The sequence below is a fragment of the Punica granatum genome, chromosome 2 (genome assembly GCF_007655135.1).
Source record: "Punica granatum isolate Tunisia-2019 chromosome 2, ASM765513v2, whole genome shotgun sequence".
Taxonomy (NCBI): domain Eukaryota; kingdom Viridiplantae; phylum Streptophyta; class Magnoliopsida; order Myrtales; family Lythraceae; genus Punica; species Punica granatum.
Window position 1 is genome coordinate 535,126 of NC_045128.1, and position 26,026 is coordinate 561,151.

General features: G+C 39.3%; 2 protein-coding genes and 3 pseudogenes across 2 annotated transcripts; 4 read left to right on the top strand and 1 right to left on the bottom strand.

The window, feature by feature from the left end:
- Nucleotides 1-7,340: 7,340 nt before the first annotated feature.
- Nucleotides 7,341-9,419, top strand: LOC116196496 (annotated as a pseudogene).
- A 5,285-nt stretch (nucleotides 9,420-14,704) lies between these two features.
- Nucleotides 14,705-16,838, bottom strand: LOC116196684. Its single transcript, XM_031526541.1, has 4 exons — nucleotides 16,703-16,838; nucleotides 15,916-16,194; nucleotides 15,206-15,310; nucleotides 14,705-15,114 (listed from the first exon to the last, which is right to left on the bottom strand). The coding sequence occupies exons 2-4, from the start codon at nucleotides 16,114-16,116 to the stop codon at nucleotides 14,968-14,970; spliced, it is 453 nt and encodes a 150-aa protein (XP_031382401.1). The 5' UTR covers nucleotides 16,117-16,194; nucleotides 16,703-16,838; the 3' UTR covers nucleotides 14,705-14,967.
- A 225-nt stretch (nucleotides 16,839-17,063) lies between these two features.
- On the top strand, nucleotides 17,064-19,962 carry LOC116196685 (annotated as a pseudogene).
- On the top strand, nucleotides 18,925-20,522 carry LOC116196520 (probable polygalacturonase At1g80170). The gene is made up of 6 exons (XM_031526271.1): nucleotides 18,925-19,179; nucleotides 19,222-19,297; nucleotides 19,711-19,792; nucleotides 19,874-19,925; nucleotides 20,057-20,173; nucleotides 20,277-20,522. Exons 1-6 carry the CDS (start codon nucleotides 18,925-18,927, stop codon nucleotides 20,520-20,522), a joined length of 828 nt encoding a protein of 275 aa, XP_031382131.1.
- A 909-nt stretch (nucleotides 20,523-21,431) lies between these two features.
- On the top strand, nucleotides 21,432-23,167 carry LOC116196532 (annotated as a pseudogene).
- The last annotated feature ends 2,859 nt before the right edge of the window (nucleotides 23,168-26,026 follow it).

Here is a 26,026-nt window from a genome sequence, read left to right on the forward strand (position 1 = left end):
AGAAAGTGTATAAAAATTAAGTCTTGCAAGTTAAACATGCATAAAACGCCATATTACTCCATAACCATGCAAATAATGTAAAAAGCCCTAACTTCTCTAAGTCAAGAGTGATTTACCTAGCCTCGGGATACGAGGAAAGAGTCGGGGAAGTGTTCGAGAGTCGGGTGACTCGGTTGAACGCTTGGAAGAGTGCTCGGGTGCAAGGGCATGCACGTTCGGGGAGCTAGGTGCACGGGGCGTGCGGCTGGAGTGCACGGGAGGCGCGCTGCTGTGCGCCCGTGTGCGCGACTGGACGCGCGAGCGTGCGGCTACGGGTGCACTGTTCACCCGAGAGCACGATCTTCGCCCGAAATGAGGAAATCAACCTGAAATGATGAGCAAATGACTTCAAACCAAAAATCTAAGTCCATGAATGAACTCCTTGGGTCCAAAACATGTGGTCCATGGAGTTTGAGAAGTTTTGAACTTAAGTCGGGATGATGAACATCGGCTTCCGACTTAAGAAACTCAAAGCTTTCTTCGGGTTTGCTTCGGTTTTTCTCTCTTGATTTTGAAGTGTTGAAGCTTGCTAGTTTTGGCTATGGAATTGAGAGCTTTTCTTGAGGGAGAAAGCTTGGAGAGAGTGTGCAAGAGAATAAGTCATTATCTTAATCACTTTTGGGCCATTTATAGACAAAGCTAATGACACAATTAGCAAAAGCAAGTGCTCTTAACCCCCATGCTTAGCAAATTTCGGTTTGATTAAGAAAATATCAAGCCTCATCCTCTTCCATTGCATTAATGAAGAAGAGATTGGAGCATTGATGAAGATGGAGTGTTGTCTTCAAATTGTAGGCTTGATATTTTCCTAAGAGAATTGCAAGTTGCATGGAGAAGATGACAAGGGGATGAGGATGAATGTGGACCATGCAATCTTGATGAAGAAGAGCCAAGAAGCTTTGATGAGCATTGATGAAAGCTTGAGTGTTGACTTGGAAGACTTAGAGATATTTTCATGCAAGTGTGCAAGAGAAGCTTGGGGTGGATGGCTTGGCAAGGGAAAAGTTGCCCTTGGGCAATTCGTGGGTCCCATAGCCGAAGAGGAGAAACCGGGAAAAAGCTCGAGTCTCAATTGATTGCGCATTTGAAGCTCGTGATTCGAATTGAACGTCGAATTATCGATATACGCGAGGAAACGGATTTAATTAGTCCGAGATTGACATTTTCCATGAGAAATTGCCAAATGTCTGTATGAGGCTCGGAAGCCGGTTTTGCTCCTTTTATGCATTCAGAGCGAGGTTACCCACTTCTGACAGCATATCTTGTATCTGCATCCCACGTCGGTCATTTTGACATAAATTGTCAAATTACGTGGGCACTTGACCCTTAAGCCGGTAATGCTAACGTGGGGCCGGAGACGTCCTAGGAGGCCGAAACTGGATTTCTCAGAATAATTTCTGAGTTGCTTGGGCACTCCGGAGATTACTGTAATCTCTGTTTGTCGAGATCAGACCTCCAAGGACTTGAAAAGTGTATATGAGACCTCTAAAGCACTGCTCGGGAGGTTTAGATGAGTCGTGTGATTTATTCCGACGATTCCACATTGAGCCCTGAGAAGGCTAGCATGGTGTAGGATAGACACCCGGCGTCAAGTTTCCGTAAAAAGGACCTCCGGATATGCATTTCCACTGAAAATGACCATTTCCGCTCCTCGGAGGTTACTTGGGAAACTGATAAGGGTTTTGCTGTCTGTTTTGCCCAATTGTGAATGTCTGCTAGAGTTTTCAGGGCAATGCGGTATGAACTTCGTTTGCGGTAATTCCATCAGATTAGTCTCCGGCTATGCTCTTCCGAAGAGGGGTATGCTTGTTTTGCCGCTCGGAAGTCATTTGAAGTGTCTGTGTGACTTCTAAGAGACAATCCGAAGCACTGCTCATGCTCTGTATGCTTGTGGGGCATGGCCGCGTCTGATAATTGGAATTAACTTTTCTCTGAGAAACCGGCATTTTTGGACTTCCACTGAAAAGTTGTCTGTATACAGAAAGTTGTTCTGTATAGAGCAGATGATTTCCAAAATGCCTTTGGGGACACTTTTCATCTGTTTGGCATTGATGTGAATTTTTGAAGTCCAATATTGGCTATCTTCCGACGGTCGAGCGAACTATCGGAAAATAGGCATGTTCGTGGACATTGTTGAGCTCTCTAGTCACTCTGTTGCTCCTTGATGACCCCTGGAGTCCTTCTGTCATGTGTACATATCATCTGCTTGATTTTGCCGACTTGAGGATGAATAGTGATTTCCTGCTCTGTTGAGCCGTTTTTATGTATTCTGCTCAAGTCATGGCTTGGATCATTGCTAATATGCATTGTATGAACCGGTGAGCCAAAATGGGGTGCTGACAGCAAGATCTTTCCTGCCAAACGCCCCGATGAAGGCGGCATGCTTGTTGTTAGACCCATTAGGCTTGTCGTGAATCATTTCCTGATTCAAGTCAACCCTCAGAATACGATCCTTCACTATGATGTTAGTATCATACAAGAGTTGCCCTCGGAGGACAGTCGGTCCGCGGCTCGAATATCAAAATCGAATCATTCCATGATCAGGGAGAAACTCTTTATGGAGAATCCAAAGGAATTTCCCCTCTCGATGACGGCCTATGATGGTGAGAAGAACATCTTCAGTGCAGTTCCACTGCCCACCGGGCTGTTCACGGCGAAGCTAATGGGAGGGGAAGGAGAGAAGGAGAGGTCGTATGTAGTCAGTATAACGTGTGTGAAAGAACTCAAGCTGGCTAAGTTGAAGGACTACTTAGCGGGGAAGCTGTTGCAAATTCCTCGAGAGATAATGCAGGGGATGGATATAGTGATGAGGGAAAACCCTGCTAGGCGGATGATCTCCTTTGGCGGGAATTTTTATCCCTTAGAGTCTCGGAGAGAGGATGATCTCGGTTGTGGGATTGCTGCATTTAGAGGGTTTCAACACAGCCTTAAGCCCACCTCTCAAGGCGTGGCCTTGTCACTAGATTGCTCTGTCTTGGCTTTTCGGAAAAAGATGGCAGTTTTGGATTTTCTGAGAGAACATGTCCGCGGTTTTAATGTAAGTGACTTTGGGAAGCTTAGATATGAAGCTGAGAAGGCGTTAACGGGTTTAAAGGTCACAGTAACTCACCGGCGGACAGAGCAGAAGTATATAGTTGCGAAGCTGACAGATAAGAACACGCGGGATTTATATTTCCCCGATGAAGGGTTGGAGCATCGGGGTCCAACAAGGGAAATCTACCTCGTTAATTTCTTTCGGAGGAAGTATGGCAAAGAGATTACGTATCTGGATATTCCATGCTTGGATCTGGGCCAGGGCAATAAGAAGAATTATGTCCCGATGGAGTTCTGCGTATTGGTCGAGGCTCAGAAGTATCCCAAGGAGCAGTTGGACAGGGAAGCGGGACGCACGCTGAAACAAATGTCCTTGCTTAGGCCTAGAGATCGGCAGATGCGAATACACGACGTGGTTTGTGCAGGTGGTGGACCGTTCGGGTATGTAAAATCTAATGATGGCTCGTTTTCCCGTTATGAATGTCATGATGTAAGATGTTGTCGGGAACTCGATTCTAGACTCTTAAAAACTTACGATTTTACATTTTTACTTTTCATGGTGCTGAAATTTGACAGACTAGTGTATTATTCAGTAAAATCGGTAGAAACTCGAGCCTACCGAGTCAAAGTTCAATTAATTTCTTATCATTTTCATCCCTGTTTAAGGATATTGACTAGTGTTTTAGCTTGCAGCTCAAAAAAATGGAGAACTAAGCAAAATCAACTTTGAGAAATTATTAATAAGAAGAAAATGTTTGACTTGTTTTGTAGGATATTAGTAGAAATATAAGTCGATCCTCAGTTTTACCTAAAATGAGGTTATTATTCAAAAAAACATGTATACAATTGTTTCTGAACACACTCCATGCATCCTTCATAGAAACTTACGACTCTACGTTTCGATCTCAGACTCGAATTTGACTGCATTAGATATGACATAAATGTCTTCGAGTAGTCATAAGAAGATAATATGTTGATATGCAAGTGTGTTTATAACTATATTCCCTGGGACATATTGTGATATAACAAGCATTAGAACTTAATGTTGTGATGGCAAGAATGCTCGAATGTGATTTTGATTAAGCGGAATAGTCTTAATTTTCTTATGTAGCTTATTCTCTAAGTTCGTCCTTACTTACTGTGGCAGTGGAGAAGTCAGCAAAAATTTCGGGATCGAAATTGACCCGACTCTTCAATCATTGTTGTGTCTTTAGCTTACAAAAGCCAGCATCCTTGCTGATAAAAATATTGCAATTGAGGAGCTATCGATTTGAAGTACTATTGAGTTGATTATCGATGTGATGGGCCTCCCAACTACCTCCTCATATATATGTTAAAAGGGACACGAAAATCTCGACGAGCAACAATTGCGCTCAGTCAAAGCCTTGAGGGAGGTTTTGACTCCGGGCAGTTGTTGCTCGTAGAGATCTTCGTGTCCCTTTTAACATTTATATGAGGAGGGAATTAGGAGGCCCACCACACGATAATCAACTCACTATTACTTCATATCGATAGCTTCTCAATTGCATCCTGCATTTCAAAGACGAAAATTTTTCACAATGACAGCCATACTATGCACATTCACAGCAGAGCAAGCAGCGAAAGGCATGGCAATAACGTCACCTTGAGTTGCTGTATTTGGGATTTCAATTGGCTCCGCCTCGTTTGTTGTCACAGAGCAAGCAATGACAGATCGTGTGACTCCACATGCTCGTCCAAGTGCTTGCTTTGAAGGCACAAAGACATATGGCACATTCTAAAATTTGGGAAACCAAAGAGAGGCTAAAGTTAAGAAACTTTTGGAAAGAAGGAGGTAATACGAAGAAACAATAGGCAGCAAAAATCTGACAGAAATTACCAAAAGAGACAATCTGTGAGATCTGAACTAATGCAGGGTAACCGTGAAGCAACATTGCCAACCAAAATTGTACCCAAGTATCCCTTTGTCAAGACTAAAATACAATCATAATGCCAAAGTTTGTAAAATCAGTGCTTTCTGCCATCTCAGCCCTCGTGATTCCATTACATATCTTCCTGCTAGCTCTCTCTACTTCCACAATTGAAGCGTGATGTTCAGTAAAGCTCATTCATTAAAATTAGGCCCTTTGCTTAATTAAAGTAATCCTACTTACAATCATCATATTAGCAACCTAAGCCACAATACTTCAAAATTTCAGTCACCCTAAGGCTCCATAACAAAGATAACTGTGTGTCTAAGAACGAAAGGCAACATCTTCCTGTCCTAATTCATTCCCCAAAAACCCGAACAAGAGCATGCGATGAGGGCTTCTGGCACCCCAATGTAGGAAGTTCTAATACTGAACAGGGGTATCTCGGAGTTCATTGTGATGGTTGCTGACACCGAGCCTCTCGAGATTCTGCTTCATCTGCCTTTACTGGCTGAAGACAAGGTATTTGTTAAAGAGATTTTTTTTCCCCCAATCCGATGCTTGTTCAGCATTAGAACTTCCTTCATTGGGGTGCCAGAAGCCCTCATCGCATGCTTTTGTTCGGGATTTTGGGGAATGAATTTGGACAGGAAAATGTTGCCTTTCTTTCTTAGACACAAACTTATCTTTGTTATAGAGCCTTAGGGTGACTGGAATTTTGAAGTGTTGTGGCTTAGGTTGCTAATATGATGATTGCATGTAGGAGCACTTTAATTAAGCAAAGGGCCAAATTTTAATGAATGAGCTTTACTAAACATCGTGCTTCAATTGTGGAAGTAGAGAGAGAGAGCTAGCAGGAAGATATGTAATGGAATCACGAGGGCTGAGATGGCGGAAATCACCGATTTTACAAAATTTGGCATTATGAATGTATTTTAGTCTTGACAAAGGGATACTTGGGTACAATTTTGGTTGGCAATGTTGCTTCGCGATTACCCTTTATTAGTTCAGATCTCACAGATTGTCTCTTTTGGTAATTTCTGTCAGATATTTGCTGCCTATTGTTTCTTCGTATTATCTCGTTCTTTCCAAAAGTTTTTTTAACTTTAGCCTCTCTTTGGTTTCCCAAATTTTAGAATGTGCTATATGTCTTTGTGCGTTCAAAGCAAGCACTTGGACGAGCATGCGGAGTCACAAGACCTGTCATCGCTTGCTCGGTGACAACAAACGAGGCGAGCCAATTGAAATCCCAAATACAGCAACTCAAGGTAATGTTATTGCCTTGCCTTGCGATGTTGCTCTGCTGTGAATGCGCATAGTATGGCTGTCATTGTGAAATCTTTTGTCTTTGAAATGCAGGATGCTATTGAGAAGCTGTCGATTTGAGGTACTTGGGTTGATTATCGGTGTGATGGGCCTTGACTGAAGGCTTCTTTTTACTTTTTAAATTTTATTTTCGTTTTTATAGAATAGAAGACATACTGCTGAGGGTTTTTTTTATTCTTTTTTATTTTTTATTTTTTTTCCTTTTTATCGGTGTGATGTGCCTATCAACTCTCGAGTATTGTGGAAGTAATATTTTTATTTTATATGTCGATTGTGGAAGCAATGTACAACAATGATTGAATGATTGAAGAGTTGAACTAGTGTGACATTGCGCATTTGTCATTCCGTCCTTGTTCTATCATTTTTATTTTTATTTTTTTTTGTTTCCTGGTTAGACATTCATCTGATGAAACTCAGACCTGGTTTGGCAAATTCTGCTCAAATTGGATGTTGTTATCGGCATGTTTAACCTTGAATTGTTGCGAAACTTTACCGCTGTAGAATATCGCTTCTTACAATGATGAATTCTGCATGTAAGATAGACTGCATCAAAGAGCTGTGAGCTGCTGAGACACGACAGAGGTGCCATTACAGCCATCGCACTTAAGGGGCTGGACTCTGCCCGGTCCAAAAGATTCTGTAATGAAATTGCTAGCTAAGGACTAAATACGAGGTAATAGTTAATCGTATCAGAGATGGATGATTCATCTTGAAAAGATTCTGTAATGTCGGATCCAATCTCAATAAATCCCTCCAAACATTGTGATGTCCACCTGTTATTGGGCCGCTTGGGTGGATGCCATGCCCATTTTAATAATGATGGAGCCAGCCCAGCCCTGCCCCAGCAAGAAGGATGTACTTACTAACTCAGTCCTTGCTTTACCTCCAAGTCCAAATCGAAGCTCTTTCCTTTGATTTCACTCCTCTTTCTTTGCTCGCTCAACTCCACCAAAACAACCGCCCATTGATATTAAGAACTTCCACTCGAGCAAACTTGCGAACCAATTGTTCGACCGAAGCTTTCCCTCTAACGTCCTGTCCGTTAACCGTTCCATGCTCGAGCACATCCACAAGAACCGCCCAAGTCGAGCTCTCGACATCTTCAGGGGGCAGCTCCAGCTGGGTTTCTCCGGCAACGTTGATGAAGCCACCGCCGCGGTCGCCCTCAAGGCGTGCAATGGGACAGTGAATCTGCTTTTGCTGTTGCTCTTGCAATGAACCGTAAAGGCGTTTCCTTTGATGCACGAAGCTGCTTTCCTTTTGTTTGTATCTTGAAGGGTTCCTTTTTGGGTTGCAGCTGCACTGCCTTGCAATGAAATGTGGATTAGATTGTGTAAGTGTTCGGGGCGAACGCACTCATAACTTTCTACTCGAGGCAGGGATTGCTAGTTGATGCCAGGAAAGTGTTCGATGAAATGCCGACTCAGTATTTAGTTTCCTGGGGCGCAATGATTTCGGGATACACCCAGGAAGGAAATTATGGCTCGGAGTCTATTCGACTATTGATCGGAATGCTGAGGGAGGGTATGAGAGCTGATCACGTGTCACTGGCCGGTGCTGTCTGGGCCTGCAGTCAAGAAGGAAATTTCGAGCTGGGGAGGCAAATCCACGGCTTGTCTGTGAAAATAGGGCAGGGGAAGCACAGGCAACTGAAGGTGTGAAGCTAGTCTTCGAGAACATGTTGGAGCGGAATGTTATCCCTTGGACTGCGATGATTTCTGCGGATGAGAGCGAAGCTGTCTCTATTTTTAACAGCATGAGATGGGACGGAATTTTCCCGAATGATGTAACTTTTGTTGGGCTTCTCCACTCCATCACGAGGGGAAATTTGGTGCCGAAAGGTCAGATGGTTCGTGGGTATTGCATAAGAATCGGTTTTACTTCGGAATTGAATGTTTCAAATTGCCTCATGACCATGTATGCGAAGTTCGAAGAGATGGGGAGTGCTAAGAGGGTTTTTGAAGAGGCTCCCAGCAGAGAGATCATATCTTGGAATGCTTTAATATCTGGGTATGCTCAGAATGGAATGTGTCAAGAAGCTTTGGTGATGTATTTCTCCGCGATAATGGAATCATACCAGCCGAAGCCGTACACATTTGGGAGCGTGTTGAGTGCAATAGGCTCTGCTGAGAGTATTTCACTCAGGCAAGATCAAAGGTGCCGTTATCTTATAATAAAATTCGGCCTGGACTCCGATTCAATATTCTGGGGCTCTCTTCTTGATATGCACGCAAAGCGCGGGAGCATCTCTGAGTCTCTCAGCGTGTTCAGTCAGACTTCTCGAAGAAGCCAGTTTGCTTGGACTGCCATAATTTCTGCTCACGCGAGGCACGGGGACAATGACTCAGTGGTGGAGTTATTTAAGGAGATGGAAAAAGGAGTGAAACCCGACTTGATCACTTACCTTTCCGTGTTAACTGCCTGTGGTAGAAAGGGGATGGTTGATGTAGGGCGTGAGGTCTTCAAGTCAATGATCAGAGACCGCTCGATTGAGCCGTCGCACGAGCACTGCTCTTGCATGGTGGACATGCTGGGTCGAGCGGGGCAGCTCGATGAGGCAGAGGAGATTCTGGGTCGAACCCCGGGAGGTTGAAGACTCTCGGCCCTGCAGAGCCTGCTAGGCTCCTGCAGGGTGCATGGGAAGGTGGAGATGGCTGAGAGGGTAGTGGATGCGCTGATGGAGATTGAGCCAATGGAATCAGGTTCGTATGTTCTGATGTCAAACTTGTACGCCGAGAAGGGGCACTGGGAGAAGGTTGCAGAGATAAGGAAGGGGATAAGGGAGAGGGGAGTGGTGAAGGAGATTAGGTTCAGCCGGGTGGATGATGGTTCATTGAGCTTGCACGGGTTCTCCTCCGGAGACATGTCCCACCGTCAATCCGAGGATATCTTTAGCATGGCACATTGTTTTGGATTAGAAATGCAATTCTTAATAGAAAAGGATGATGGAGAGGACTGCTGCAACATTGGCTCGGCGAGGGAGGAAAGCTTGGCCTCGCTGTAATGCATGGTCAGAGATGTCCATTCATGTAGCCATAGGATATTCTTTTTCCACCCCGGCTATGATATCGATTCGTTGAGGTGCTTGTAAATGTAACATTATCTGAGAAATTGCAGGAACTAATGAACAAAGAAGGCGTGCACCGAGAACCTAATCATAGGAACAGAGCAGAACTGCATTTGTGAACCAACTAGCAGGAGTGCATATATGAATACATTAGAAATTGGCTTGGATAAAAAAATTCTGAAAGTTGACTCAGTTATGATGTGAGGGAAAGGCATATTAGCTAAATGGCCAATTGGCATATGCAATTCGGCCGGTCAATTTTCATAACCATGCTGTACAAAAATGGACATAAATAATAATTCTAACAAAAAATTAAAAAAAATTATAAAAGAATAAAAAATGTGATAAAAACATAAATAAAATAAAGAACGGTGAATGGAACATAAATAATTCGGATGGACATAAATAATAGTTCTAACAAAAAATTTAAAAAAATCATAAAAGAATAAAAAACGTGAATGGAACATAAATAATTCAACAAACAATAAAGAAAATAGAAAGAATAAAAACGTGATAAAAACATAAATAGAATAAAAAACGGTGAATGGAACATAAATAATTTGGGTAAATTACACTAAGGGTAAAATATTATTGCAAATGTAACATATTGTTACAAATTTTAAAATGTGTAATAATCACGTACAATTTTGTTTTGAAACGATTAGGTTTATTATGTTAATTTCATATTAACGCCGTTAATTTTGTATTGACGCGATTTTTGACATATCATGTCCTGATGATGTGGATCCTATGTGATGATTTATAAATTTAAAATAAAATAAATAAAATTATGAATACAAATAAAAGAGTTAAATATTCAAACTATAATCAAATAAATTAGCAGAAAGGGAAGATGAAGAAGTGGGGGAGAGAGAGTGTGACGGCCGTTGCTCCCTTTTATCTCCTTCCTCTACTCCCCGCTGCTCCATAATCCTCTGTAACTTTGCTCCCTACTGCTCCCTTTATCTCCTTCTTCATTTTCCTTTTTTTTTTTTTTTTAATTGAATCAATGGGGTGGGGCGATTGGGGGTTGGGGCGCCTCGCCGACCACTCCACTTCTACCGCATTCGTCGGCAATCTTAGGCACCGGCGGCAACCATGGTCAAGGTTGGGTTGGCGGGTAGGGGCAGCACCACTCTCGATTGGAGATCTCAGTTGAAAGGAGATCTCTCTCATTTTTTTCATTTATTTGAATTTTAGTTTTTTTTTTTTTAATCTAACTTCCTATTTTATATTTGAAAGTTTATAAATACTTTTATTTTTATATATTTTTAATTTAAAAATATCCTACAATTCGCCACATAAGTGCCAAGTCCTCAAAACGTTACACGTCAACGGTCACTTTAGCTAAAAATTGATGTAAATAGCCCAAAATGACAGAATGCACAACCTTGTTATAAAAAGAAAAAAATTTGTACTTGATAGTTAAATTTTTTTTAATTTTGCACCAAAATGTCACATTTGTAATAATATTTGTACCATATGTGTAATAAAAATGTGAGCATCAAGATTTGAACCTACAGGGCAGAGCCGACATGATTTCTAATCATGCTCAATAACCACTCTGGCACGCCCACTTAGTGTTCCTTTATTGAGCATTTGTAAAAGCACGCCCACTTAGTGTTCCTTCATTGAGCAATTGTTTTACAAAGAAAAAATAATAATAACATGTAGGACATGAGCCCCATCACAATGGCCAGCCCAATAGTAATGTAGAAGAGCTCAACATCCTCCCACAGCCTTGGACCACTTCCTGGTTCATGTTATATGGCCAAAGAGTAAATACACATTTTTCACTCACTAATATAAATCCAAGAATCATATATATCTCCCTGCCTTCTCTCTCGGTCCATAAACACTAGAAAAACCCCAACGTGCTGTTTCGGCTGCTCTCTAGCAACAATGGTGATACTTTTGTTTTCTCACTTTCAAAGTTTGTTTCTTTTTTATCGGTTTGCTTTGATGGAAAGATCGTTCGTTTCTTTTTCGCTCACTAATACAAATTCAAGGATCGTATATGGCTCATTCTATTCTCTCCAGTCCTAAAACCCTAGAAAATCCCTACCGTGTTGTCTTAGCTGCTCTCTAGCAACAATAGTTATGCTAACTTCTTTCACTTTGTCTTCTCTCTTTCAAAGTTCGTTTCTTTTCTATTGGTTTGTCTTGACTGAGAGTAGTTTACAGTTGATTTGCAGATGGGAAAAGCCATGAACCTTAAGGCTTATCCTCATGCGATGTGGCATTATACAATGAATAAAAGAATGGTACGATGCAAATGAATTGGAGTGCGATGTCGCGTTATAAAATGACAAACTAAAATACAACGCTAATATCTACTAGGCCTTGAGTCTCTTTTGTAACTGAAAAAATACAATGCTAATATCATGAATTGGAGTGCGACATCGTGTCATGTAATGACGAAAACTAGAATATGATGCTAATATCATGAAGTGGAGTACGATATGGCATCTTATTCGTACTTCAGGGCGTCATGCAATGACGATGAATGGCTAATAAAATGAACGAGCAAGGTGATTTTGTAAGACAAATAAAAATGATATAAATAATCATAAAAGGAATCAAGAGTTTTTGTATGAGAAATAAAAATGATATAAATAATCATAAAAAGAATCAAAATATGAGGGGCAAGATACGAACCTGCATGGGTAGAGCCCACATGATTTCTTGTCATATCCAATAACCACTCCGGCTCGCCCACTTCGATGATATATTTTTGAACTCTTAGTACCTATAACTTAATAAAAAAGAGTCATTACGTAGAAGTTTCATGGGCCATGGGTGAGCCCAATAATAATTAGACTGACACAAATTGCGTATCTCTCGCTTTTCTCTCTTTCATTCCATTCGACAAAAACCTAGCTCTCTGTGCTATCTAGCAACAATGGTGATCCCAACTTCTCTCCCTTTGTTTGCTTTCTTTCAAAATTCGCTTCTAATCTATCGATTTGTCTGGACGGGCCTGTAGTTGAGGGAAATTTTCTCGATTTTTTGAATTTTTTCAAAACAAATAAAGTTTTAGTTTTTTATTTAATATATATAGACGGATTTGTGGGACCATTCATTATATTTTCAAATTTTTAGCTTTTTCAAAAAATAAAAAATAAATTTTCATTTTAAAATTTTTAAAAGATATAAACATTATTTGTGGGACTGATGGTTATTTTCTCGGGTTTTTGAGCTTTTTTCTAAAAAGATGAATTATTTGTTTTTATTAAAACTAAAACATATGATATTGATTTATGGGATATGTCATTTTTTTTCATTTTTGAATTGTTTAAATTATAAATATTTTATGAGAAGATTTAGATAAAACAATCATACAAGCTCATAGTTGTTTTTTTCAAAAAAGAAATTAGATAGTATTATCGTAGATATGATTTGTTATATATTTGATCTTTAAAAAGCAAAACAGATTTATATTTTTTAAATAGACATAGATAGATAGATAGATATGATTGGGTTATTTATATTATATTATGCATGATGATATATTATAAATAGGGGAGAAATAGCATAAATTGTGACCAATTTGCCTCTAAAAGATATTACTATCATTAGAGTTCTTCAATTTTTCGCAAGTCACTTGAGTTTAATTTAGTACTTCTATGATTAGATTTCTGAAAATAATTACTTTAATTTTTCTACATTTTCTCACAAATAAACTTTTGCAGAATTTTTTCGTTCTCTAATTTTATGTATGTGGTTAAATAAGACAAAATGTAACAATATATGAATCTTGACAACGTTCAAAATAAAAATTCATTATCTTGTGACTAGAAATTTTCTTTTTAATTTTTATGCATAATTTTGATGATATTGAGTTTTCAAAACTTATATTGAGTTCTTTTTTTCTATATAATTCATTTCCTTATTTTATTTGTGAAATTAAATTACTATTTGTCTTATATATCTAATATTGTTATTGATCGTAAATTAATATTTTAAATAATTTATAATACATATTTTATAAATAAAATTACCATAAAAAATTTTCACACAATATTCCGTGCAATTGATAAGCTAACTCGACAAGCCAAAAAATTTAAAAATATATACATATATATATATATAAATAATAATAAAATGGATCAGCTAACATGACAAGCAAAAAAAAAGACATAAATAATCATAAAAAGCCAAAAATAATAATAATCATAAAACGTATGTTTACCGTGAGCGATAGGATTCGAACCTGCGTGAGCAAAGCCCACATGATTTCTCGGGTTACTAAAATATATTTTCACGCCAAAGTTTAATGGGCCATCGCATGCGCCAGTAGTCCAATAATAATGTACGAAACCAGTCGAGGAAAAAGAACAAAAGAAAAACCTAATTAGTAAACGCGATATAAATTCTCTCCCCCTTTGTCCCTCTGTAGTCTCGTTGCATCCGATAGAAACCCTAGCTAGGGAATAGACAGGGAATAGAATAGACTGGGATTAGAATAGACAGGGAATAGAATGGAAATTCTGATGAAATTTTTGTGTTTGGTTGGAGGGAATAGACAGGAAATAGAATTATAATTCTGATGTTTGGTTAGGTTGAATAAGGAATAGAAAGAACAGGAATAGGATAAAAAAATAGAAATGCCTTCATATAAATATAATGGGTTTTATAAGATAAATAGATAACTTTAATGACAATTTTTATAATTAATAAAAAATAAAAATTTTAAAAAATATAAAGAAAGGGAATTCTAAAAATTAAAAAATTAAATTAAATTACTAAAAATTGTGTTTATTAATAAAATTAATTATTTTAATAATGTAATAAGCATAATTATCTATTTTTATAATTTTAAAAAATAGATAACACACCAAATGGAGTAGATAACTCAATTTAATTTTATGTAATGATCGCAAATGTTGACAAAATATGTTAAAGTGTGATAATATATATATATGTGTGTGTGTGTGTTAAAGTAGATATGAAATTTATTATTAAAAAATTAATTATAAAAATAATTAGGAAAAAATATGATCGAAAAATTATTATTGAAAAGAGAAAAAAAAAGACAAAATAGTAATTATTATATTGTTAAATACGGAGAATAATAGAGTTGAGTTGGATAAAATTACGTTATTACTTTAAAAAAAAACAAATGAAAGACTTCTTTGTTTGGCCTAATGAAATTCTAAATTATTCTGGATAATTAATTTTTCTGGAAAACTGAGGATCCAATCAGGGGAAGGGTCACTTCATAGTTCTGGTCCATCTCCACATGCTAGAATAGGCGACGGAATTGAAAACAGATTTTTGCATTCATTACTCGTTTGGATACAATTCATTAAAAGGAAAAAAAAATGCGAGGAAGAGAAGGGAAAGGAAAGGAGGAGAATGAAATCTTAACTGCATTTTGACGAACAATGCCGAAACGTTATAATAGTTTTTGTCACGGGTGATGAGGCCAACAAAGCCGGAGCACATTTGGTATGAACAAGAACAGGTATATGTGCTTCATTAGTACAAAGCAGAATTCACCGTCTGTCGTGCGCTATTTTTCGTATGAAGCTGGTGCATATAATCACCAGACCTCTCCTGTAACTATGTGTGCAAGCAGGATGTCGCAAGTAATCACTTCGTCTCGACTAACTAGCAATTGTTTAGTGAGAATTCTTGGCAGTAAGGATGCCATCTTTTCATCTTCAATAACCAACCACCATTAAATGTGAGTTCTAGGCAAAACACTCGTGCATGAGAGTTCCAGTTGGTGGCCAGAATGGTTCCATTCGACTCCAGCTGCAAACATAGAAAGAAATAACAGATAGTTAACATGCCGAAGAGTACATACTATATGAATAACAGATCGGATGTTGGAGCGATCACATACGAAAGATTTGGTCATAGCCCTCCTCATATCTTCATCTGCGCTTTGGTATATATCCCGGAAGAGCTTGTTCAGACCTGCATCTCCATCTAACTTCTCCTCTTTTTCCTAATATTTCAAACAATTCAAGATCCATTTACCATATGAGAAAGAAGCGATAATTATGTAGTAGTAGAATCCTCCTATTAGAGAATTCTCAGAGAAACCAAATGCTCAATAAGATCATTAAAGATTGACCTGACAACAAAAGACCAGACAGTTATACTGAAATGAAGCAAATTCGTGGTATCAGACCGTCTGTCAAGGTTAAAAATAAAGGTCTCAGCTTTCCTTTCAAAACCAAAAAAAAGAGCCGAACAGCAAAGCTAGACAGCTCCAAACAGCATCCCATAATCAAGAGACTAAATTCTTGAAACGTTTAACTGTAACCACATAATTATAATCAAGTACAGTAGGTAAACTATCTTGTTCCTCAGATCGTGTGGTAGAACAATGACCAGGGCAAAATAAAGTCCATCACATGCACTCAGAACTTTTGAACAAGCAGGCAATTCTACCAAGCAGTCAGCCCCAAGAATCCAAATTAAATGGTAGCAGCTTCAGCACAGGTCGAGAAATTTGATGGGCATAACAGACTTCAGCTGCAAATTGAAGGGCAAAAGTCTAAATTTCCAACAAATAAAGTATGAAGCTCCACAGAATCCTTCTTAAACCTGATCAGAAGAGTCATTCCTCTTCGCTTTGTTGATCACAAGATCCTCCCTTTTCATGTACTCCCCAAACTTGTCAACGAACTGATACCTTGACATGTTTATCTCGAAATCTCCCACGAGGTATTCCCTGTCCCTCAGCATCTGCATCACCGTCTTCCGGATACGGTGAAGCCTCGTGATCTCATCGTTCGAGAGAGTCATTTTTCCTCACCAAAACCTGAACCTGCAGACAGTTTCATTTATATCTGGTCTTCGACCGGGCTTTGGCCTATCCCACTCCTGAAATGTTCAACACATCAGTTTTACTGCAAGAAATGCCACGAGCTCCGCAACTTAAAAAATTTTATTCAACCCAAGAAAGAAAAATCGAGTTCAATCTGAAAATCAATCCTAGCTAAGTGCTTACTTGTCCTTGCAAATTACATTGGATACATATCCTTACTTGGCAATGGCAAATTATCTCGTCTCGGGCGAAAGTTACAATATTCTTAGATCAGCAGTTTAAGCTCGATTTAAGTTGATCCCAGAAGACCACAAAATTCAAGGTCCTACCTATTCTCTCCCGGTTAAACTCAAAATGGAGCTTAAGACAGACATTGCTCATGTTTCATCAGAACCGGCATCCCCCCGGAACCACGACAGTTTGAAATGAAACAACAAATTCTTTTTCATTACTAACGTTGGCATCAGCTGCAAATCATTATCTAAAGTTTATCCTCTAAAAATTATAAATTTCATCTGGACAAAGCACATACCGGTGCGTAACATTAAGCTTGAACGGTTCTACCTTCAAAAGTCAAAGGCACCAACTTTCTACGCGCAACAGCTAACTTCAAGCATACAGAAATGGCAGGAACGAGATTGCGGGGAGGAAGGCAAGAGGAGAAGAGAAGAGGGGCATACGATGGGAAAATCGAGGGGATTGCGCCGGGTGAGCTTCTCTTCCTCTGGGGCCATACAGACTACTTTGCTGCGACTGTAATTACAACTCCTCAGGGCCCTTGTCGTTCGATTACTCTGAGCCGACCGGAGAGGATGGCTGGAGGAAGAAGCGAGAGAGCAACCGCTGCAACAGCTGAAGCGGCCGGCATCCGGTGAGGAGGAGGAGGAGGAAGAAGGAGAAGCGAGAGAAGGGGATGCGGAGAGAGTGACAGACGGGGAGCGGGATGGCATGAGATTGTAATTACTTGAAGAAGACGAGGGTATTTTGGTCTTTTCGCGTCCATTTCCGGATCCGGCTCTGCTAATCCGGACCATGCTGTAGGGCTTAGCTAATCCTCATGTAAACCGGGTAAGTCAGCCCGGTCGGAATACCTATTCCGCAATCATGCGAACGAAACGCCAGATTAGCTATTACGTACGGAATAGCTAATCCCTGTCTGATCAAATCCGCTGAACCGAACATGCCCTAGCTCTCTAGCAAACAATGGTGGAGCTAACTTCTCTTCTTTGTTTTCTTTCTTTCAAAATTCGTTTCTTTTCTATCGGTTTATTTTGTAGACTGAGAGCGCCTACATGATTTGATTTTGATTTGCAGACGGGAGAAGCAGTGAATCCCAAGGCGTGCCCTCTTGCGGATGCGCAGGTTACTAGTACGATTCTGGATCTTGTCCAGCAAGCGGCGAACTACAAGCAGCTCAAGAAGGGTGCTAATGAAGGTGAGTGAGTCCTTCCTCCCTCTAACTTCTTTGTCGGCTCTGTGTGTCCTGTAAGTGAATTTTTCATGGTCGTTTCTGATGCTTTTGTCCGTTCGATGTTCAGCCACAAAGACCCTGAACAGGGGCATCTCGGAGTTCATTGTGATGGCTGCTGACACCGAGCCTCTCGAGATTATGCTCCATCTGCCTGCCTTTACTGGCTGAAGACAAGGTATTTGTTAAAAAGTTTTTTTCCCCCCCCCCAATCCGATGCCTGTTCAGCATTAGATCTTCGTACATTGAGGTGCCATAAGACCTTGTCACATGCTTTTGTTCGGGTTTTTGGGGAGTGTATTGGGACAGGAAAATGTTGCCTTTCTTTCTTAGACACAATTATCTTTGTTATGGAGCCTTAGGGTGACCGGAATTTTGAAGTATTGTGGCTTAGGCTGTTAATATGATGATTGCAAGTAGGATCACTTTAATGAAGCAAACGGCCAAATTTTAATGAATGAGCTTTACTAAACATCATGCTTCAATTGTGGAAGTAAAGAGAGCTAGCAGGAAGATGTGTAATGGAATCACGAGGGCTGAGATGGAGGAAATCACTGATTTTACGAATTTTGGCATTATGATTGTATTTTAGTCTTGAAAAAGGGATACTTGGCTACAATTTTGGTTGGCAATGTTGCTTCACGATTACCCTTTATTAGTTCAGATCTCACAGATTGTCTCTTTTGGTAATTTCTGTCAGATTTTTGCTGCCTATTGTTTCGTCATATTATCTCATTCTTTCCAAAGGTTTTTAACTTTAGCCTCTCTTTGGTTTCCCAAATTTTAGAATGTGCCATATGTCTTTGTGCCTTCGAAGCAAGCACTCAGACGAGCATGTGGAGTGACGAGACCGGTTATCGCTTGCTCCGTGACAACAAACGAGGTGAGCCAATTGAAATCCCAAATACAGCAACTCAAGGTAACGTTATTGCCTTGCCTTTTGTTGTTTGCTCTGCTGTGCATGTGCATAGTAAGGCTGTCATTATGAAAATTTTTGTCTTTGAAATGCAGGATGCTATTGAGAAGCTGTTGATTTAAGTACTATTTGGTTTTCGGAGTGATAAGCCTCCCAACTCTGAGGGCTGGCATCTCGGGAGGCTTGGACTGAGCGGGTCTGTTATCTACAGGCCTTTCATGATGCTTGGAATGCTACATGTTCCAGTGAAGAGGAGAACCCGACAATCATTGTTCCCGGAAACAACACTTTCCTTGTGCAACAGGTCTTATTCAGTGGACCCTGCAAGGCCAAGAATATCACATTTCTGGTAATGCATGAAATGACTTGCTCTCATATGTCGTTCCGGTGAAAAAGAAAAAAATGGCCGACCAGAAAGAGCCGTCGTCTTTGTTTTCTTTGGCTTCGGTAGATTGTCCATTGAATGGATCATCCAAAATTTCACAGATATTGGGGAATATGATTGCCCCTGACTCGCCTGAATCATGGTCCCGGCTTGATCCAAGCCGATGGCTATCCTTCCGTCAGGTTGAGCAGCTTCATGTCACGGGATTTGGCACAATTGATGGGCGGGGCGAGGGTATGTGGAACCAGTCATGCCGGTATCATCCTCACCTGGTACTTTTACAATCTCAGGACTTTTCTTATTCAATTTTTTAGCAGCTGACTGACAAGACATTCTATATTGTTGCACTGGGTGCTTGTTCAGGAAGGATGCACTTCCCTGGCACCAACTGTTAGTCCTACCCTGCACGACCATCTCGAGTTTTAGTCCTACTAATTGGACAAATAGCATGGTTGAGAATATCCAAGATGACTGATGATGAATTGCAGGCAATGAAGTTCCTCTCTTGTAACGCGAGCAGTCTTACAAACATAAACTTCATAAACAGTTCTCAGGCCCATATATTAATATCAGGGTCTCACTATTTTAAGGTCGATAATTTGCTAATTGAAGCTCCCTGGAATAGTCCAAACACTGATGGGATCCACATCCAATCCTCTGAGCAGATAACCATATCAAACACAATGATTAGAACCGGTTGCTTCTCTGTTTTAACTTAGAGTCACCATATTTCATTTTAGAAATGACCAAAAAAAAACACTTTTTGACTGCTAAATTTTATTTTCTGAATTTGTGATTTGAAGGTGATGATTGTGTATCTATTGGAGACTACACGTCGAATATTCACATCTCATCTTCAATATGCGGGCCTGGTCATGGAGTGAGGTGATTCAGATCTTAAAATCTCAGTGTATATATACTTAATGGTTTCTTTCTTATACATACCATTGTTCTCACTATTTACAGCATAGGAAGCTTAGGTCGATCAGGGAATGTTGTCCAGGTAGAGGACATTCACGTGAGCAAAGTTAACTTTGAACATACCACAAAGGGAGCTCGGATCAAAACGTGGCAGGTAACGAGAGTAAATTGTTTGTTTGTTCAGGACCTTTTTGTTCTTTCTGTGTATCTTTTTCCTCTGCAGTAAAGGTTGGCACAGGTTATGTCCGAAGAGTCACATTTGAAGATATCAAGCTCGACTCCGTGCAAAACCCGATAATCATCAATCAGAGCTGTTGTCAAACGAGAGGCGCCTGTGAGGAAAAGGTATCGTACCAGAAAACTTTTAGTTTTTCGTCGTGCATAGTATGGGATGGAAAATTGACTAATAGATTGTTATTGACTCATAAGCACTCTTTGAACAAATCAGCATTCGGGAGTTCACATAAGCAACGTGACCTATAATGACCTGTCAGGAACATCAAGCACAAATGTGGCAATCAATTTCAACCGCAGCAGATCAATTGCGTGCACGGGGATAGTGCTGAAATCGATAAACTTGACATCTGCTAAGCCCAGGGGACGAGTCACCTCGAGCTGCACTAATGCTTATGGAAATGTCATTGGAGGGGTTCAACCCAAGCCTTGTCTTCTTGTGGCAAAAATCACGGCGTGAAGACACTTCCAAAACGTGCCAAACTCCTAGGATATTCAGAGGACTCTCTTTTCTCTTCCGGACAATGATCCAAATGATAGTCTTGGTAGAGTAACTCTTGCCATCATGTGATCATATTATTAGCACATTATCGAGCAAGGATTATATCATATCAACCTTATTCTTTCCTTCCAGTGTTTAGTGGGTTTCATGTCCAATGCTTTCTAGCAATCATGGTCTTACTGTTCTATCTTGAATTGTCCGGAATGGATCTCGACCAGAGGAACTTGTCAGCCATACAGGACTCGTAAGCCGGCAAATTTCATTTTGCGTTAGGTAGAAAGATAGCCACCTGAGAATCTACTCTGTGTTGGGGCATTATATGCCACTCTTGTCCTCTTGTTTTCGGCATAAAACAAATCTTATAAAGTTGAGAAGTCCTCCAAACTAATATTTTATGCATTCAAAAAACTGTGTAAGAAAAGGACAATCAACATATTCATTTCCTCAAAAAATATGGAAATGATTCCTCCGTTTATTGTCGATGAAATCACTGGGTATATTCAGTCTATTAGCTTGAGATTAATCTCTCGTATGTGTATATTCAGTCTATTAGCTTGAGATTAATCTCTCGTATGTGTCTATTAGCAGAAACTAATCTCTGCTACGATGTTGCTTTGGCCTCGTGTTAGCTATTTCCTCACGTAGCCATCCTTAAGAATCGAATTCAAGAGTTGTAAAGAGTCTCATGCCATAAAAGGCAACACATCTACGTGAAACTTTTCATTTTCCCAAGATATTCTAAGACTTGATGTTTTTTATTTATAAGTCCGTTAAAAAAATGATAATAATGGGATATAAATGAGATCTTCTTCTTCTTCTTCTTCTTCTTCTTCTTGCCATTGAGACTTCGAAAGAGAAGCATTAGCAATGGAGGTGACCAACAAGTACGTGACTATCAAGAGGCACATCGAGGGTACACCAAAAGAGTCTTGACTTCGAGATCAAAACTGTAATGCTGTGTCTGTCAATTGACTCAGGATGTGGCTATATAATAGTCAAGAACTTGATGGTGTCCATTGATCCTTATCAGATTAATAGAATGAAGAGTTATAGCTCCTCCCATGAAACCATAAGCTATGCTGTAGGAATTGTTCCGGGAGAGGTAAGCTTGCATATTACTACAAGTAGTAACTTTCACATCCTTTATGGTTGTTTTTCTTCCTGGATAAGTGATGTTTCATTGCTTTCAGAAGAATGTATCCGATGTCCTTAGTCTAGTCACTTATCCAAGTACACCAAGTAGTACCAAGCAAGCATGATCAGCTCAAGCTCTCGAACAAAAAACAAACCTATCAGCTAATTGCAGCATTAAGATTGAGAGACTCTGCAATATTACGAGAGTCAACCTAACGATGCACTTTAGGAATCGAACAGGCCTTCAGACCTGTCATGATGATCTGCTTCGCCATAGTTTCATGCTCAGTCTGCCTCAAAATACTCTCGCAATCCATTCCCTCTTAATTAATCCATAACATTTTACGAATAATTATCTGCAATTTTCTATATTTCCCTCAAGTGCAAACAGCAATTCTCCTTCCCATGATCCATCTATTTTTGCAACATTTATCTTGAGCTGAACATCTCTTCATAAGAGCAGGATATCCTTTGTCTTCCAACTCAACCTTTCAGAACCCACACGTAGATGACCCCACTTTAAATGCCCAGTCTTCATTGCTAATCTATCACAGATAGCAAACCAAGCCATGAAGGAGCATCTGGGAATATATCCAGAAAACCAAAGAAGCTTCGACCAGCAAAATTTTGAACCATGTGACCTTAAGTTTTCCCGTACTTTGGAGGCAAGAAAAGTTGAACAAGATACCGGAATAACAATATCTAAAACAGCTTACTTAATAGAAGACACTAAGCTCTGAGCAATACTTGCTTGTGCATTAGAGCTCCTTCCCAACCATTATCGAATTGAGTTTGAGTATTTATATGATTTTTGCAGGAAATCGAAGCTTATGGTGTGGCAAGAGTTCTGGTCTCGGAAAACCCGGAATTTGAAGGGTGACTTGGTTATAGGGGTGATTACTTGGGAAGAGTACAGCAAAATTCCGAGTGGTGGAATGATCAGGAAATTGGAGCCAATGGGCTTACCTTTGTCTTACCATGTTGGTTTATTAGGTATTATTGGCATTAGCATTTGCCCCATCATCAGCATTATATTCGATCTGATAAGTCTGGCAAACAATCCCCAGTTCGTGTGCCAACTTTTTTTTTCTTGTAATTTGTTTTTTTTTTAAGGATTTAGCGGACTAACAGCCTATGCCGGACTTTTTGAGATATGCAAGCCCAAGAAAGGGGACAAAGTCTTCGTATCTTCAGCTTCTGGGTCAGTTGGCAACTTGGTCGGACAATATGCGAAGTTGTTTGGGTGCTATGTTGTTGGTTGTGCAGGAAGCAATAAAAAGGTAACTAACTGGGAAAGTTATGTCCTGTCTTAGATTAGTTCATGACCATTCTCATATACTTCACAGCTCAACAATAATATAATTGATAACTGGCAGGTGAAACTCCTAAAGGAGAAGCTCGGTTTCGATGAGGCGTTCAACTACAAGGAAGAAACTGACCTTAAATCCACTCTGAAATCAATAATATAATTATTACTTTTTTTTCTCTTTTCTTCAATTTTTTTAATCATTTAATTCAATTTTTAATATTAAATTCTCTCAATTGTTCATTATTTTTCACGCCTTTTCTCATAATTCAACAACACAATCATTACAACACAATTAAAATCAAAACTCAACTCTACTTAACTCTAAAACCAAACATACTGGTTTTTCGTTGTGCATACTATGGGAAAGAAAATTGACTAATAGATTATTATTGACTCGTGAGCACTCTTTGAACAAATCCGCAAACGGGAGTTTACATAAGCAACGTGACTTATAGCGACCTGTCAGGAACATCAAGCACAAATGTGGCAATCAATTTCAACTGCAGCAGATCAATTGCGTGCACGGGGATAGTGCTGAAATCGATTAACCTGACATCTGCTAAGCCCGGGGGACGAGTCACCTCGAGCTGTACTAATGCTTATGGAAATGTCATTGGAGGGGTTCAACCCAAGCCTTGTCTTCTCGTGGCTAAAATCGCGGCGTGAAGACATTTTTCCTGGGATATTCAAAGGACTCTTTTTTTCTCTTCCGGACGATGATCCAAATGACTGTCTTGGTAGAGTAACTCTTGCCATCATGTGATCATATTATTAGCACATTATCGAGCATGGATTATATCATATCAACCTTATGTTAGGAATTGGTGTATGCCCTAGAGGCAATCTGTCATCAATTATGTAATATGACATTTATTTTATTATAATACGAGGCATTTTTGTTATTGTGTGGATTGAACTGAATGTGATTTTACACAATAATGTCCTTGGAATAGTAGGTTCAATAGGCATAAAGTGTGACTTGATTGTGAAATCCTATAATTACTTAACATTATTCCTAAATGTCCTTAGTCAAAATATTATCGTTAATTAGGACAACGATAATACGGTTAGACTAGTGTGGGGTGTTGATTGATGACAAAGTCTCACAGGTCATGGATGTGGAGACATCAAGTCACACCACAGGTATACATTAAGAGTAATGTGTATTGGACTGACCCGCCATGAAACTGTTATATGGGTAGTTATATGAATGTTATTATCAAATCTCATAGTGACTATGATGCAGTGGTCGTTTGGCTTGAGATCACCATGGATTCTTACATGTAATGTCGCATACTTTGATGCTGTCAAATATTACTGTAACAGGTTGGTTATAAAGACAGTTATTGGGTATGCCATAGAGCATGGAGAAGAATGTGAGTGACCAAGATAGGATTTGTCCCTCCTACGTAACGGAAGTAATATCTCACGGCCACTTAATGGGTAGGATCTAAAAATGTATGCATACCCAAATAAGTCGATATTGGGATATCGAACTCATTTATTTTGATAGACTTACCTGGTAAACCAAGAAAGAGATATTGAGCCATACAAGTATGACATTGACCATACTTTGTACTCAATAGAGATATAGATGACAAATGGATTATACTGTACGGTAACGTAGGTCATAAGGTTCGTCGAGAAATTGACTTTCCAATTACTTGAGTAACAGTGATGTATTGTTAGATGCCGCTTACTGTTTGTAATATTGAAATAGAGATTTCGATATTAATATCAACGTAATTAGGAACCTACAAAATCACACAAGACGACTAAATCAACGGAATATTTTGAAATAATAAAATCGTCTAATAGAAATTAGATGATTTAAGGTGTGACCGATTAATCATATATATAATGAGATTAAATTTATCGATTAATTAGACCCATTTTATTAGATTAAATGGATCATATTGATACACGATGTATATGATGACACATGGCTTTTATTTGGATGGACACGTGTATAGACACATATCATTTGGGAGTCTTAGGGTGCATTTGGATTCAGAATTAAAGTAACTTTAATTTTGATTTTGATTTTGATTTTGATTGTGAAAAATGACAAATAAGATGTGATTATAAATTTGACTTGGGAAACGTGTGTTTTTATTGTGTAGTGTGTTGAGTTAAAGTTAAAGTTAAAATTTTTGACTTGGAAAATATGTATTTTTATTGTATAGTGTGTTGAGTTAAAGTTAAAGTTAAAATTAAAATTTGGTGTTTAGAAATTCAAACAGGCCCTTAATTCTCCTTGTCCCCTAAAAATGTCCTTAGGTCCATTAGTCTAATAATTTTGGGTGCAGCACTGATGTTTCCTTCGGGAGTTGGCCGCTAGCACCGCCGATCTCGAAGACTCGTCGATGAAGTCAGTGTGGACATTTTTAGGGGTGTCACACTTGGGATACTCGGTTGACGATTTGAAAATTTTCATGTACGTTTTTTTTTCTCATATTCTTTTAGTAGGTTTTAAGATTAGTTTTACCGGTAAAAAGCTTTGAATTTCTCTTCCTTCGGTAGGCCATGTGAAAATAACACCTTATCTTTCCTTCCAGAGTTTAGTGGGTTTCATGTCCAATGCTTTCTAGCAATCATGGTCTTCCAGTTCTATCTTGAATTGTCCGGAATGGATCTCGACCACAAGAACTTGTTGCCCATACAGGACACGTCAGCCGGCAAAGTTCACAACTACTCTTTGGAGTCATCCCCGTCACCATACACATCAGAAGAGTTTTGCCTTTGTTAGAAAGATAGCCACCGGAGAATCTACTCTCTGCTGGGGCATTATATGCCACTCTTGTCCTCTTGTTTTCTCCATAAAACAAATCGTATAAAGTTGAGAAGTCCTCCAAACTAATATTGTACGCATTCAACAAACTGTGCGTAAGAAAAGGACAATCAACATATTCATTTCTTTAAAAAATATGGAAATGATTCCTCCTTTTATTGTGGATGAAATCACATGGTATATTCAGTCTATTAGCTTGAGACTAATCTCTCCTAGGTGTCTATTAGC

Bases quoted from the DNA above. Each gene is read 5' to 3' on its own strand.
- LOC116196684 (XM_031526541.1), bottom strand. From the start codon at position 16,116: ATGACTCTCTCGAACGATGAGATCACGAGGCTTCACCGTATCCGGAAG. The intron at 15,311-15,915 runs GTTTAAGAAGGA...TTGAAATATTAG, and splicing joins GGAATGACTCTTCTGATCAG to GAAAAAGAGGAGAAGTTAGA. The intron at 15,115-15,205 runs GTATGTGATCGC...CTATGTTTGCAG, and splicing joins GGGCTATGACCAAATCTTTC to CTGGAGTCGAATGGAACCAT.
- LOC116196520 (XM_031526271.1), top strand. From the start codon at position 18,925: ATGGCCGACCAGAAAGAGCCGTCGTCTTTGTTTTCTTTGGCTTCGGTA. The intron at 19,793-19,873 runs GTGATTCAGATC...CACTATTTACAG, and splicing joins GGGCCTGGTCATGGAGTGAG to CATAGGAAGCTTAGGTCGAT. The intron at 19,926-20,056 runs GTGAGCAAAGTT...TCTGCAGTAAAG, and splicing joins TCCAGGTAGAGGACATTCAC to GTTGGCACAGGTTATGTCCG.